Source organism: Phoenix dactylifera, unplaced genomic scaffold, assembly GCF_009389715.1.
Source record: "Phoenix dactylifera cultivar Barhee BC4 unplaced genomic scaffold, palm_55x_up_171113_PBpolish2nd_filt_p 000097F, whole genome shotgun sequence".
In the NCBI taxonomy this organism is placed as follows: Eukaryota; Viridiplantae; Streptophyta; class Magnoliopsida; order Arecales; family Arecaceae; genus Phoenix; species Phoenix dactylifera.
This window is the reverse complement of record NW_024067681.1, coordinates 1,414,031-1,431,092: the sequence shown is the minus strand read 5'-3', so window position 1 is coordinate 1,431,092 and position 17,062 is coordinate 1,414,031. Positions and strand designations below refer to the sequence as shown.

Here is a 17,062-nt window from a genome sequence, read left to right as displayed (position 1 = left end):
AAAATGGAAGAATCTGAAGAATTGAAAGAAAGAGAGGAGGAGATCGAAGAGGAACATTGCATTGTTCATACAACAAGCTCTGAAAGCCTAATACAAGAATATGAGGAATACTCTCCTAATTCATTTATACAAACACAAGAACATAACAGCACTAGCTCTCAAGAGCCAAAGGAATCATCTAATGTAAGGGATATAAAATAAATTCTTCCTTCATCTTCTCATATTTGTTGTTCCCCTAAAATTCTCTAAGCAGTGCAAAACATATGTGAAGAACTATCAAGCATTTCGGTTTCATGGGTATTTTGATTTTTTTCCAAGTATAAACACCATGTCGGCAAAGAACTTCATGTAAAAGCCATTTTCTAGACTATACTGGTGTTGCTGTCTTGCCATCTTGTGGGCCTTTGTCTAACCTTTTGATCATGAGCTCCTAAGGATATTTTATATACATATTTTGAGAGGAGGATATTATACATACTTTTGGAAGCTTGAAATATTTATGGGTTACATTTCGAATTGACCTCCTGAATCTGTTCACTATTTGTTTCCCTTTGGTCTTTTCTATCTAGATTGAGCATCTTTTATTTTTCAAAATATTTCTAACCTTGCAGGGAAATGAACGGACAACTAAAGAGTCCTTGCAATCTATGCAAAGTGGGACGATTTTCAGGTAAAAGATCCCAATGTTGAATGCCATGGCATCCAGTCTAGGCCTGCCATCTTGGGATGCACTTGTTCCCCTATCTTGCTCCACAGGCCAAAAGAGAATAAGCTTATTCTTAGAAAATTGGCACAAGCGGTCTTTCAAACCACAGGTGATTGATTACTTTCATTATATAATGATTCTATTCTTCTTAAGTATGCTAAGAACTTTCCAGTTTAATGATATGTGCCAAAATAATGTAATTACATTTTGAAAACCTTTAGTTTTCTTTTTCATCTGTGTGCAATGTCGTGGATTCTTACAAGTTGATCTCTATACTGCCTACTTCTAGTGCAGATGGGCAATGTAGAAAGTACAGGATCCGAGGTGGAAGAATTCTGGGTTGGTTGTCTAAGAATTCTGATAGAAACTCAGAGGCATTAAGCTCTAGGTACAGAGCCCATGACCATTCTCTTCATGAACTCCTTCTAAGTGTGTTTCATTTATCATATGCTCTGATGTTGTATTCATTAAAGTTCATAGGTTTATTATTGTTGTTATTCCTGGACTTTGCATGGTCTAGCGTTTCTTTCTTCATAGGAAGCTGTTAAATGACTCAGGATCTGTTTCTCAGTGGCAGAATCAATTGAAGATTATGAAGCTGCTGACAGAAGCTCTTTTTTCTCTAGTATTCCAAGGGATTTTATGTGTCCTTTTAACGGGGCAGCTTTTCAAGGATCCTGTGTACACTAGAGACTGGGCAGACCTTTGACGCGCGCAGCCATTAAAGAATGGTTTGATCGAGGGAATAGAACATGTCCTGTATACTGGACGAGAGCTGAAATATTTGTCTGTCCCCAGTTATGAATTTTGTGTTGAAGCGCTTTAATTGACTCCTGGAAATCGGAAACTTGTAAAAACCTCCTCATTTTTGCCACCCAAATAGCGGGGGATCCAACAAAGCAAGATTGCAAATCCAAAGATGAGTCAGCTTTATACATAATAGAGCAGCTTCCTTACTGGTTTAGCACAGAGGAACAAATGAAAATGCCAGACACCTTATTCACTCTTGGTGGTTTAGATTTTCTTTATACATAGGTTTGAACTGGGAAATTTAAAGGAAAAATCATGCGTTGCTGGACTTCTGTTATGCTGTATCAAGGCAGATGGCTGTTGCAGGAGCTATTTGGCAATGAATTTAAAAAGTTCATGTTTTCTTTGAGCTTCTCTACAGTAACCATTTTACTTCAAGAACAAATGCTGTGCTGCTGTTGATTGAACTGATTTGCCTAGAAAGGTTTGTGCGTCTAAGTACTAAGTTTTTTTTTTTTCTTGCTGATATTTATTACAGTATTTTTATGTGTTATAGTTCCCAAAATTTGTAACTTGCAAAAATACATGGTAATTATTTTCTTATAAATTTTATAATAGTGCCCTTGCCTTTGTTATAGATGGAGCACTTACGCTGTGTTCATTTCTTAACTATATTCCATTAGGACCAGGAGATATATCCTATATTTAATTGTTCGGTTGAGGTGGAGAAATATGTCCACTAAACTTTTCAATATACAATTTTGAAGTGTTTTTTCTTCTGCAGGTTTTATGTTATCACTAGATCAAAGAACATAAATTCATGCAATGTATATTTTCAGAATGACATTCTTACTTTGTTCCCTCGTGCATTTATCGTACAAATATACAATCAACATATATTATCATACAATAACATTGCTTGCATTTTACCTCCACATATTTACTAAACTGTTTGCTTGTTTTGGTTGCCACAGAAGGACAGCAATCACAATGTTCTTAAGTGGGTTGCAAACAGAAGCAATTGTGGATACAATGAAGGCACTGCTTGTGTATCTTCAGACCTCCCACCTGAAGAACGAGTTCTAGTTGCTGTTCTTCTTTACAATTTGATCTTGTGGTATTCTTCTTCCTGTCTATTCTGGTATATTCAACTAGATTTACCCTCTTGAACCACATTCTATCACTTTGCCCCTAATTACTCTTCCATATCTGTCGTATGTGCATATTACATACCATGTACGAGCAGTAATCGAAGTCGAAAAGAGCTAATTTGCAGATAGTTACCACCCCTGCTAAGCAGTGTTCCATGTAAATTAAGTTGGCATTCAGTTGAACTCAAATATTAACCTTTATATCAATACTCCCATCTTCTAAATCTCCCACAAACTGAAGTTGATCCTATGCTTGGAACTCTTTATTTTACATTATTCAGATTTTCACATTTTTCAGAATATAAAATGTTTATGCAATATTATAGAAATATTTAGTTGCAGTATGTTATTCTTTTAACACATCTATTGCCTTCCAAAGCAAAATATTTGTTTGTTGGTTGTCTCTGCAGTTGAATGCTTTTAAGACTATGAATATTATTTTCCCTCTGGTAGCATTTTTTTGCAAATACAAAAAGAATTTGCCGGAAAGTACTGACACACTTTTATATACAAATTTTTTTATTAGGATTGGCTTATAAAAGCCATGTAGCCATTGATTTAATTATCTTATTAGTTCTTTCAATCATGCTTATACACAACCTTATGTACCATTTTGTCCAAGATATCATATTCAGATTTACATTTATGATGATTCAAACTTCTAAGACATTTGTGGTTGCAGGTAGAGCCCTGCAGGTATAGTAATATACAGAGAAGACGGCTCTGGAATAGCATGAACGCTAGCTCTGAATTGCTGTTCCTTTGACCAGAAAGTCATACCAAATTCTCGGAGGGCTCTTCTCATGCTGGAGGGGTTACTTCTCCTTATCTGGAGAAATATTGGCAGAGGCCCGGTTGCTGCAGCAAGCAGGATATACTCTGATGTTGGCTTTGCGAACTCTGATGGTGGCGGTAGAGGAAAGTACATCGGTATGTTAATTTCCTTATGAAAGCCATATTTTTCTCTTATCTGTTATTTATATCCTTCATGTAGTAATTGAATCAAGTTGGCTACTACTGTCCTTCAGAAAGTGTTTGAGGATTAGTCTTTTAACGCATTTGGATTCATCTGTTCAATGGAAATTCCTATATTGCTGCTCAGCATGCATTTTTCTTTTGGAGGTCGGAACCATTGGAGCTTAGAATGGCTTTTTATATTGACGCTTAAGTACAGATCCTCAATCGTAATGGTTCTATCATAGCAAATACAAACATAATGACATTCAAAATCAACCAATAACAAATCACCCTACTGTGTTCTGATCTGTGTTTGACATTCAAGTTTGATCATACAGATGACACATTGCTGATTGCATCATTGATTTTACCTACACAGCTCGAATGCATGAATCCTTGATTTGTTTTGTACTTGAATGGATTTTCTTATCTGAAGCACTCCGAGCATTTTCCTTACATTATCCAGGCATTGATAAGATTTTTAGTCTCATTAGTCTCTTTAGCTATTTGCATTCATCGTAATGTTTGAGTCATCGATGCATAGCAAGTTTTTGTTCCACAAGAAAGCGGGATGAAGGAATTGTGTATAGCATGCAATGTTTCATTGTCCTGAATCTCTATGTGAGCTCTTTCTTGCATTATCTTTCATTTTTCTCTTTATTTTTTGATCTTTCCTTGTAATATGATGTTCACATGAACAAGTCCATATTTATGAACTTTTCCCCAGCCAGCAGTTGGAAATACTCACAATTTGGCAAGATTATATGGATATAGGAATTTGGTAGGGCATCTCTTGGTCATCAGATACAACCTATATTGTTCATTGAAATACAAAATGTTTTAATTTGTCTTCCCCTCTTTTTCTTGTCAGTTAGACATTTTCCATGAATACTGTTTCAGTTGAAAAGTTTCAGTTTACTGTTTTCAAGGAAGAAGAAGCAAACGAAAAGGAAAAATGGTTGAAAAATGTGACTTTGGCCCTTCTTCGTAGTGGAAAGAGATCATTTCTAGAGACTCTCTCAAAGTGTTTAGGTATGGGAACCTAGAATTAGTGAGGGCATGCCTAGCTACAGTTGCTTGGTTGAGCCATGTACTTGTATCCCTGTCTGCTGCTGGGCACCAGCTCTCTGCATTCTCAGCACTCATCCCTCCGGTTGAAGGAAAGTAGAGAACTGTGAGCAGATTGAGCACAGGGTTCTAAGCCTTCAATGTCTTTTGTCAATTTTAGCAAGGATTACAGTAAGCTTAGCTAAATCCAAAGCTGAATACATGTCTCCCAGTTGATGGACTAATATGAAGTTATCTTTTGAAGTTTTCAGAGAACCACATCACCGTAGAAATATGTAAAACTGTTTTTTCCACTCTCTGTGTAGAACTGCCTATGAGCAATTCTCTTGATCAAAATTCAAGTAGTTTTATTTTGATAAGGGACAAATAGTCTCATTGATGAAAGAAATCTGTATTCAATTTCTTGTTAACACTATCAACCCTCTTAAAACAATTTGGGTTTAATTTTTCTACACTATTGTGGGCAACCTATGCATATCTTTTCTCAACAAGCCAACAGGACATGTAAAAGTTTTTACATGCATATTAATGCATGAAAAATTATTCTGTCATTAGAATTGAGCTTTTCTGATTTTTTTGGATAACTGCAGAATGCAGCAGTCTCCTCATGAGTTTTGCAGACGAGTTGCAGAATCCTCTGAAAAGACCTTTTGGACATAACGTTGGACAGCGAAGCAGCTTTTATCTACCATCTTTGAGAACTGTAAAACTGCAGGGCATCATAGAGCGCATAGAGCTCATGCTATTTACTGGAGATTGCCATTTGTCTGAATCTCAATCAAATGAAACCTTCATCTTCATTCACTTGTTATGTGATATTTGCAATTTAGTGATAGTTAATTGTAACAATACAAGATATGTAGAATGATTCATTATAAGCAGTTAAATATTCTTTCATATTTTACATACCTTCAATTCTGTTGATATAGTTGGTTAAGTAACTGAAGGACGTCATCAATATTGTCAAAATTTATGTGCTTTTCTAGGGTATGCAACAAATTCATCTGAGATGAGCATATTCCAGAGATATGCAAAAAATTCTCTATATCTTTGTTGTAAGCATCTTCTTGATTTATTCTTTTGAAAAGCCAAAGAAATTGCATATCTGAAATCCTTATATAAATGTGAAATCTGGCATATGTAATGCAGTATAAGCTAGAGCAAATAAGTGGACCATCTTCAGAGATGTGGAAGCACTCTAGATAGAAGCTTTAGGGACCAAATGGAGACCAAGGCATAAGGCACTTCAAAGTGTAAGCCTATAAATTTAACTGGGATGCTTGTATATGATGACAAAATGCCTAGCAATCATAGAGTTGAAGTACATGATAGATATCAACGTTACATCTTTGGTTTAAAAGAAAAGAAAGATCGATGATTGGTTATCCAAATTGGATATCACCACTACTTATCATATATACTCAAAAAAAAAGGCTTGAAATCAAATTCATAGATTTTGGTTCTCTTATCTATACATCAAGTGGGTGCAAGAACAAACAACTCTGATGGCATGATAAGATATTCTGCTATGCTCTAAGCAACATTGTCACAAGTTTGGTATGTGGGAAAAATTGAGTACATCTCTATTAATTAAGCTCGTACTTAAGAGATAGCAAGAGTGCACCGGCGGAAAGTGAGTACATATATAGATGGCATTACAGCCCTCAACACTCAGTGCTTTCAATCATGCATCAAATGCATCCCATACTATATATTTTATGCTCAACAAGCACTTCCCAAAGTTAAGATAATTTAAACTACAACGTCTTCTAGTGTTTTGAGTAACTATCATGGTAAAAGAGGATTTTAACTATAGTTTATGAAATGTCTTTAGCACCATCGTTTTTGTGGTGGCCATGTAGCAGATTACCAACTGCATGGCTGCATAAGCAGACAATTTAAATTTCACCACATAATTTTACTGTTACATCACCTAAAGAGATCCAATAGACAGAAAGCACTATAATTGGGGATGGCAGTAGCAAGCATATAATAAACATAGGGAATTATGCACCATTAGTATATCTACTTAGGTACATTGACAATCAGTCCAACAAGCCACATGGCAATAGACCCAACAACCCAACACACAAGTAGGAAAACAAAAAGACCTGCCAAGATGGTGAGGAGTGGAGGGCCGCCCGCCACACCTGAGCTGCTTTTATCAGCTTTGTCCTTGGAAGTAGTTTCTGGATTAGAAGCTCCTAAAGAAAGAACTACTGGCACCCTGCGCTTCACAGGCAAGCTAACAGCATTCCCAAGCCTGAAAAGAGATTTTAACATTGATAAACCTTATGACTGAATGAAGAAAAAGAAAAATGGCAGGAATGGCTGGATTGAAGAGCACACAGCTAGTCGACTGTAAGGAATTGAGTGAGCTGAGCAAATGTGCACCCAGAGCTACTACAGAACATGCAGTTGTAGGTTAGCTCCGATCTAAAAAGAATATTTTCTTGGCGACATCGAAAAGAACCATTTAATTGAATTTTAACAAGAAATTAACTTTAAAAAAGTATTCGCATATTGGTTCTATTATACACTGCATATATCGATGAAAATATAGATGATGAAACACATTTTCACGTTCATGCAATAGTAAGATATTTGGTGGTCATTAGAATGCGACAGTCAAGCTTGGACAAATATAGTCACTTGCTAGGCATGGAACTCACTTAGGGCTGGAAATGGGCTCGGGTCGGGGCGACTTCAGGACAGGCTACCAGCTAGGCCCGAAAAAGTTCAGGCCGGGTTTGGGCTTAAATGTAGAGCCCATTTATTTTTGGGCTGAGCTAGGATATGTCATTGGCCCGGCCCGGGCCCGACCCAAGCTCGAGCTAAGCCCGAACAAGGCCCGAAGCAGAGCCTAAAATCCAGCCTAGATCAATTTTTTTTTCGTATATTGTTATTTAGAGAGAATAATGAGGAAGTAAATAATAAACTAAAATGAATTTGGCTGAGAATAATGTACTATGTATCATTTACTTGTGTTATAGGAGAGAACCCAATTTTTAGCTAGCTCATTTACTTGTGAAGCAATATTATGAAATATTAAACTTCAATCGGATTCGGGCCAAACCTATTTTTGGCCCAATCGGATAGTGGGCCAGCCCAATCGGGTTTGGGTTAGGCCTGGGCTGGGCTTGGGTCGGGCTTAGGCCTGGATTATCCAAAAATTTTCGAGCCTAAGCCGGCCCAAGACCAAAAAAAAAATCACGCCATATTCGAGTAGGGGCAGGGCCTAGCCCACTTCCAGCCCTAAACTCACTGCAAGCATCATCTAATAAAAATGTCTATTGCCTACCCATCACATTATTTTACTGTATAAACAAGTGGAACTTCAAACTTCACCATGCATCATATGTGGCCACAACTTCAAATTCTACAATTTCCACCAAGAAATGTTTGACGTATGAGAAGAACTTAATGGTTTTCAGGACCAGCAACACAGGTTCACACCAAGCAAGAGTAGGTATGGCGGACTTGTCAACAATAGTCATTATGTCGAGAACTGGGAGAGATCCCTTTAGTATGTAGGTATCGGAAAAATATACCAACGTACACACTGCAGCAAAATTTGGAAAGCTACTCTCATACAATAACCATGCTAAATGTACATGCTCATGTTGGCAACAAGACCTCACATGCCCTATGAACTAACTGTATTTAGGGTACACACTATAGTCAAAATTTGGAAAGCTGCTCTCGCACACTAACCATACTAAGTCTACATGCTCACATAGGCAACAAGAGCTTACATGCCCTATGAAACTGACTGACTGTACTTAATTTTGGGTTCGCACTCCTGCTTACATGCATGTATATATGATTGTAATTTCATAACTTCAGAATAAATAGAAATCAAATCAACAACTCAAACCTCCATCTTCTGATTATTCAATAACATCATAATGATTTTCATGCTACCCAAAAAAGAGCATTTTACTAAAGCATCTATGTCACAGAACTTTGTACCAAACTGATCAGACCCCGACCAAACATCAACCTGGCCAATGGGTTAGGCCACCGGTTTAACTGTCTGGTCACTCGATTGAGATATCATGCTAAAAAAATTCAAAAGAAAAATCTAAACTAGAAGACAAAAATCTTAGAAATTGTTTGAGGCAGAAGCGCTGGGCATTGAGTGATAGAACTCGATCCCTCCACCAAATTGTTGAATAACAATAATGAAGATGGGAACAGGAGACCATCATTAGAAATTGTAGTGAACCATGAGGGGACACAATAGAAGGGAAGGGGCGGTGCCTCTCTCTCTCTCTTCTCTCTCTCTCTCTCTCTCTCTCTGTGTGCGCGCTTCATTTTAAGCAGCGACCAAGTCATCCAGCTCCATTTTAGTTTTCCTTTTCTTGTTTTATTTAACATTTGAAAAGACCTAATTGTCCATAAAAATTATAAAAAATTGCACGAAAATAAGTAAGGACAAGCTAGCCTTTCTGGGGAACCAACTAGTTTCTAAAACACATTCAGGTTACCAGTTCAGCAAAAAGTCGATCAGTTTGGATGGTCTTAAATGGATAAAAAGCATAAACAATCTAATCACTTGACAAGGGGCCAGTAGAGCGGTTTCACCAGTCCATGTTTGATAACAATGCCTGATATATTCTGCTTCATTTTTCAGAACTAGAAAAAGTATTCTGATAACTTAAATTTTTCAAAAATAAAAACTAAATACAAAACCTATATATGTACATTTGCTAGGAGAAACTAGTATAGCACAGAAGTTCCTACAATATACCCTTTTCAACTGGCATATACAGGATACCAAACTAAGGAACAATAGGAGGCCTGCAAATCAACTGTGGAAGTTCTCTGAGATTATTGTCTTAGTTACACTTTTTCTTTGCTTAGACCGTGTAGTCTTATTAAAGCTAGTCAGTGATTGAAATTATTAGCTTTTTCTGTTTCTTTCTGCGCACATACACTTTCTTTTCCATCGTTGAAAGATCACCAAAGGTTGAGACAATATTAGCTACAGTATAACTTTACTGGTCTCCTTTTGCTTCCTGTTCTTACACTTCAATGTCCCAGAAAATCAGCCAACTGATCAACTTCTTGATCCACCATGATCACTACCTTCAGTGGAAAGACATAATCCCACTTCATCGCTACCCATTTATAGCTAATTGGTCAATCTAGAAATAAAAACATGAACTTCCATCCAAGTTTTTTTTTTTGGCATGACTGAGGCAAAGAATCTTCAGGGATGGCTGAATACCAAATAAAGAGACACATGATCAGATTTCTGAAGCAATTAATCAAAAATGGGAAGGTGAAAGAAGAAAGCCTAATGCTCTAACTATTGCTCTTCCGTATGCAATTAACTCCTTCACTTTTTTTTTTCCAAATAAAATGCATGATAATGGCCAGATAGATTTTGTCTATATATGTCAATTAATTGGTATGATCTACATAACGTTGATTAATTTGTCTTTTTTTTTTGTTTGAATCATATATAAAAAAAATGAGTCATTTCATTCATAGTTCGATATGCTTTTCACACCTGGATGGCAACTCAACCTTAATTCTCCACCTTTTCCATTAGATTTGGGACAGGCATCAGTGGTATTCTACAGCAATAAAGGGTAATATAACAATAAGATTCTGCAAAGTATTGTGATTCCCATCTATAAGAATAAAGGAAATAAGAAAAACTGTTGTTGTTATAGTGGAAGTGAACTCATAAACTACTCTGTTAAGTTAGACAAAAGATGGTAAGACAGATTATGAAAAACAAGAACTTTCAAAAATCAATTTAGCTTTATGCCAGACAAATCAAAATAGTGTTATCTTTTTAGGCAACTGATAAGAAAATACAAAAAGATAAATGATCTTTACTAATTTGGATAAAGCATATGATAGGGTACCAAGAGAGGAATTTGGTGGGCTTTAACACATAAGGGCCTTCGTAAACAATACATTAAAAATATTGACAACATATGCCAAAAAAATAACAAGTGGTGGAAGGCTAAACTAGATTTATGGAGGAAATCCTTACAGCATAATATCTTAAAACAGTAGAACGAGACATGGAAAAAACATAAATAGCATGAGTTTTAGCAAAACGAGATGTGAAGATAAGGCCCCAGTCATGATTGACGGACAATTGACACCACAAAGTGATAGCTTTGAGATTTATTATGCAAAATAATGGAAAGTTAAAGGAAGACTTATAGAATTAGAGCTAGCTAGATGAAATTGATAGGTACTCAAGTGATTAGATGATTCATGCACATCTTGACAACTCAAGGGAAAAATTGGTAGAATAGCAATCACCTACTATGTTTTATAGCTCAAATTGCTCAGTTCAGAAAAGGTCCAAGATGATATGATGAACATGACAAAAATGAGCATTTAGATGCATATTTGATAAATGAAGAAGAGCAAAAGGAATGAAGATATTGAAAAAGAAATCTAGAAGTTTCTCTAATTAAGGATGAAGTGATAGAAAACCAATTGAGATGACATGGTCATGTAGTATACATGTCTTAAGAAGCTCCATTAAGGTGGAAACTTAAAGCTTTATTAAAGGAATTAGAACAAGAGGAGAAGATTTAAGGTAACAATAATGGAAGTTTTAAGATAGGATATTGAAAAGCTTCAAACAACATCAATAAGAATTCTTCCAAATGAGGATTTGAGAAGTTTAAAAAATAGTTGGAACAAGACTTGATGTTTATGGTAATTAAACAAAACTTGCATTTATCATCATCTTAGCCTGCTTTCTCTCTTGATCATTCATTCTAGAGTCTTGTTGCACCATCCTAAGTTTACCACCCTTTGCCACTTTCAGCAATGTATTGTTAGACATATTTTAGCTATTGAGAGAAGGAATAGAGAGATTATTGAGACTTAGCAGGCAGAAACTTCTACTTTGGCTGACTTACCTGCTTTTGAAACTCATCCAGCCACTCACTTCCTAAGTGTTCCTTCTGTTTTTTTTGTTTTTTTTTTGTTTTTTTTTTTGTGTGTGAGAGAGAGAGAGACAGACTGTCTGACAGAGAGAATGCTCCCCATACCCTATGCCTGAATCCATTCCTGCATTTGACAATCTAAAGATTCAGGGTTCTCAAATAAAATTCTTGACATTTTTTTATTAAAAAAAGATGTGGAGGTCATGAATCTAGGTAATGAGAATATTTAAGTGAATTATATTCCTTAACTTCATAGCTAGAGCATCCTTGAAGAAATAATTCATAAGCAAAGCAACATATGCAGTATGTTTCAGATTGTCTCATAATGTAGATGCTAGAACTCAAAAAGCAGTGAAATAATTTCACCCATTGAAAGTGTGAAGACAACTCTAAAACACTAATTCAGGAATTTCCAATGTGCATTAATTGTAAAGGGCAAATTTAGAGGAAAGTTGATAAATTTGGAAGTGGAAATCCCATCTAGTGGAAATTAATAATGGCGAAGCAAGAAAACCCGTGACCAAAGTTTGTCATCTCGATACTGAACCCCCGTACTGGTGCTACACTAGCACTTTGTTGGTATGGTACGGTATGAAAACTTTTCGGCATGCCTCCCATACAAGATACCAGTACCAAATTGGTACGATATGGTATACTCCATGCCGCCTAGTTCAGGCCGATACGGCGAACCATGCCCGTGACTCTTCCAAACCTTAAAAAAACAAGGGTTTTCGATAGACTTGCCATCAGATGTAGCATTAACCTAATCAATTACATTTACATCAACTCATTACTATCCATTATGCTGACCTGAAGGTTCACCAATTAATCATGCATCGCTATCTCTACCATAGTCCATAATAATTTCCTTTACTAGAAAGACTTATAGAATGCATGACTTGATTGGTTTTTGATAGGATTTTGATCACATTATAGTGAAATCCTACTACTTTCTTAGCCTCTACATTGCAACTTAGGCCAGGGAATTAACCATCAAACACTGCAAAGTATTGAAATACAAGGCCGAAATTTAAGAGAGAAATATTAGCATGGTGAAAAAGTGAAATTGATATAAGAAGATGAAGCAAAAGGCATTAGACATGCATACACATATTAATCAAAAGTGAGAATGTGGCACAGCTATAATGTTGTACTGCCATCCATATATATTTTCTCCAGAATCAATTAACATTTCACCAAACAAAATGTCTAGGAATGCTTAGATATACTGAGGCTAACCAAATTACAAAACATGAGAAATGAAAATCAAGCTTATATTTATATTCAAAGGATTAGGACACCTTGTGCTTGCCAGCCTATGCTTATCCCTCAAAATGCCACCTTATGCTTGTCATCTCATACTTATCCATTGAAGAGACACCATGTGCTTGCCACCTTATACGTATGCACTAAACTGCACCTCATGTTTCCCAGCTTATACTTTTTTATGAACTACCAACTCATGGTTTACACCTTATATTTATCTATTGAACTGGCACCTCATGCTAGCCACCTCAAAGAGAAAGAGAAGAAAGAAGAGGAAAGGGGAAGGAGGGATTTGTAGCCCTTCCACCCATTTTTTGCACCTCCTCCATCCCTAAGAACCCACCAGATCTAGTGAGCTTTCACCTCACACTTTCTTTTTGCCCACTAGTTAGGAAATAAAAACAGAGAGAAAAATAGAAGAATCATGCCAAAACTTTTTCTATTTGGCATGAAATTCAAATATGTTGTATGGTGGATATCAACCTATATAGCATATTAGTTTTTTGTTTCTTTCAACATAAATTTATTTTTTATAAAATTGTATTATTTTTGGAGGAAATTAATTTTAAAATTATAAAAAATAATTTCAAGGAGCAAAAATTTGTGGCATGTGTGCATTATTAATGCACATAGTACAAATTCTTTGCACAATTTGGAAAAAAATTGAGCATGTCCGGGAGCACCAAAGCCTAATCCCGAATTTGGATCACTATGAAATTATACAACCAAAAAAGACTTCTTCTATTCATCCATAGAGGTAGTGCTTGCTTGTGGAATTAATTTTGAAGGAATAAGGGAAAGCTATTTCGATAAGTTTGGAGGGATAAGACAATTCATTGAATAGGAAGCTGCTATGTTTGGTCGTTAGGGGGTTATGTTGTCATCATGTTGCTTGGTTGGAGGAATAAGTTAATGGGATAAGTGACATTTTTTAGGTCCTATTTGGCTATTCCTACAGGATTAGTCTGAAAATCTTGTAAAATTTGCAGATTGGGCCATCCACTTAAGCATGCCCTGTTCAACCAAACTCGACCCAGCCCAAATCTTGCGGGAACAAAAAAAAAAGATCTCCATATGTCACAATAAAGCAACCTTACCATCATGCCAAGGCCCATCCTTCTCAATACAGGAACAAAGAACATGAAAAGTTGGTGTTTTCATTGTCTATTGACATCCACTTTAAAACACAGATCAAGCAACTCATGGGCATTGGGAGCCATACGCTAGCAATGGAGGAAATGAAGAGCAAAACAAAGACAACCAAGCATCATGCAGGCACGATGCACCTTGGTGCCAAAGCAGACTACCTATGGTGTGTTAAGCAGCTAATATAAGCAAAGAACAAGTGAGGAGAAAGATTATTCAGTTCCAAAGAGTCATTCACTCTCGATCTCCAAGAACAAACCCAAATGTGCCAATCGGATGAGTGGGTCAGGTTGTTACCTACATGAATGGCTCGCTAGTAGTTGGAAGACTAGGAGAGGCCTTGGATTTGGTGAGGGAACAACAACAATGCAAGGCAAGAGTGAGGAGTGTGTGAAAGGAAGAGTCGAATTGAATGAGAGGGGCAATATGGAAATAGAGATGCATAAGGCCCCAAAATAGGAGTAATGGACTAAAAGCTATTCTGCCTCCTCCCCTCCACAGGATAAAGTTATGCTGTCTATCAAGGTATAAGCCTATGATGAACCCCCCATTTGGTGTTTGGCAAGAATACCACAAAGTAAGTCCCTTATTCCATGGTTATAACCCCTAGTAAACACAATCTGTAAGTTATATGTAGTACCAAAGGGAGGTGCATCCAAAATGCTGAAAAACTAGCTATAAAATTTCTATAATTTTCAATTAAAATTTTACATAAATTTATTAAAAAATATAAAAATTTAGATTAAGTGTAAAAGATAGATTGAGAATAGCAAGTACCTAAGGTCCTAATTACAAAACAAAACCTAGATGTATAAGAGTGCCTTAGACACTACTTGGAATTGAAAGTGAATTGGATGACTTACTCAAAGTCACTATTGTATTACAATATTATGAATGATTTCTCCTATTTCACTTCTATTTGTTGCTAGTTTCTTAAACCCTTAGGAAACCATGAGTTTGATACCAATACAAACACTATGCATTACATGCATACCCATCAAAACCCACTTGTACATAAAAAAAAAAAACCAAACAAAAATGACTTATATTTATTTTAGACATCAAAAAGGTAAAAAAAAAATGAAAAAGTAAAAAGGGTGCATTGTAGTGATATCTAACGTTGTACTATGAGTTGGTACACTATGAATCGGTACCATATGGTACTATGGTTGGTACTGGTATTTTAAACCTTGGTAAAACCTCATAGCTTCTGTCTTAAATAATATTGAGGCCCAAATATGCGGAACTATCATCTTAATGATGGTTGGGAAACCACCCCCCCCCCCCCAAAAAAAAAAAGACTCTTGCATGCCCCCTTTTTCTTTTCTTGTTGTGGAATTTTCGATATTTAGAGATAGGCCCCAACACCCCCTCTTCTCTTGTGAGAAAAGAGGAGCATAAAAAACCTTTTCTTCTCTTTTAAGTAATCCATAAATGCTAATTAGACTGGTATAATTCAACACCCACAAGTTAAAAAATGGATAAATACTATGAATCAAGACCATGTTAAACTCTTAAGGTCAGATTCATCAATCAGATCCCTATTTTTATCAAATAACCCATCTAAACCACCTAAAATCACCCCAAATCCTCTTAGAAAGAGATAATAAAATATATTAAATAAAATAAAAAATCTAAACTGTACAAAGAAAGCTAAGGACTGAAATTTAACCCCACAAACAATTAAAAATACAAACCTCATTAAACCTATGATACATTACAAGTTATGCTTGTAGGTACTTAAAGGATGCTTGAAAGTTCCTCCAAGAACAAGAGTGTGGCTTTCCAAAGGACAAGAATTTGGAGTTACTTTATAGTAGGTGTTTAGCTATAGTAGGTTAAACCCAAAAATCTAATTAAAAAAATAAATAACAAACTCATCTGTCAACAGACTGCATTTAAATTACTCCCTCTATAGCTTGGAGGAAACTTGAATATTGCTTCAAGAACCAGGAAAGGGCAATTCAAACGGCAAGAATTTGGAGCTCTTGTTTTGTCATTGATTTCCTAAATTAGAAGTTAGATTTCATGGGCGTGCTATAACACAAACACTTTATTTGAAACTTGATAATATTCACATATAATGTATCTTAGTAGTTTTAAGTTTTCCTCATTGTATTCCTTTTGGACAGTTTTCCAAAGAAATTTAGATATTTTGGTAAAAAAAATGGCATCGGAAATCTGACAAAAACAGGGATTAACTGTTCTACATAAAATTATACACTAACAAATTCACCATTCTTTTCCTTGGATGATCGAGTAATAGCACAAACACTTGATTTAGCATCCACCTCGAAAAAAAAAAGCTCATGAAAAAGCTTTACAAGTGGTGAATTTTTTCAGAAAAAGAAAGGCAAGCAAAGGAAACACTCACATGATCCAATGTCAAAGTAGAAATATAATATCAAAATTAAGTGGTTCACCGAAGCCGGAATGCTAGCCCCAGTCATCACCATAAAATATGACAAAAAACGATAGAAAGGCTCGAGGGACGCACAAAGCGTTATTCCTGAGGTACAATTTTCACCTGCATTCACCTATTGGCAGCCAACTCCATTCCCCTTGGATCCAATTCAATGGCTCTCAAGAAACTCAGCGTCAGAGACTTCTTAGATTGTATTGTAATTTTCTATTATTTCAGACATTTGAAAACATTTCGAAGCTGGTATCCAGGGATTTTAAAGGGGCAAAAACTTATAGAAGATTAACAGATTTGATGAGAACGAGGGAAGTACCTGAAGCCGAGACCAATAGGACGAGCGGTGGCGGGAGACCGGAGGGGAGCGGTAGCGGGAAATTCGCTTCGGAAGCCGCCGGGGCGTCGAGGCCCTAAAGCAAAGGTGGTGGAAATGGAGAACATTGTGGCCATGGGGAGTAAAGAGGGGAGACGAGCGCCACCAGAAATAATATAATAGAATAATAAAGATTAAATTGAAATTATATAATAATGGAAAAAAAAAATCCGAACGCTAACTGACACGTGTTCTGGTATGAGGAGATGAGTCGATTAGGATCAGAGTTAGAAACCGAGTCACGGGATCAGGTAACCGGGCAAGTGCTCTGTCCGCTGGATCAACCGGTTGGATATG

The 17,062-nt window shown here is 36.3% G+C and overlaps 1 protein-coding gene and 1 long non-coding RNA gene across 2 annotated transcripts; one reads left to right on the top strand and one right to left on the bottom strand.

Moving 5' to 3' along the window:
- Positions 1–856: 856 nt before the first annotated feature.
- On the top strand, positions 857–4,774 carry LOC103704981. The gene is made up of 4 exons (XR_005507138.1): positions 857–1,094; positions 1,278–1,940; positions 2,431–3,537; positions 4,494–4,774. It is a non-coding gene; the product is annotated as an uncharacterized LOC103704981 (long non-coding RNA).
- Positions 4,775–6,509: 1,735 nt separating this feature from the next.
- On the bottom strand, positions 6,510–16,862 carry LOC103704958. The gene is made up of 2 exons (XM_039116516.1): positions 16,709–16,862; positions 6,510–6,895 (listed from the first exon to the last, which is right to left on the bottom strand). The coding sequence occupies exons 1-2, from the start codon at positions 16,840–16,842 to the stop codon at positions 6,658–6,660; spliced, it is 372 nt and encodes a 123-aa protein (XP_038972444.1). The 5' UTR covers positions 16,843–16,862; the 3' UTR covers positions 6,510–6,657.
- Between the last annotated feature and the right edge of the window lie 200 nt (positions 16,863–17,062).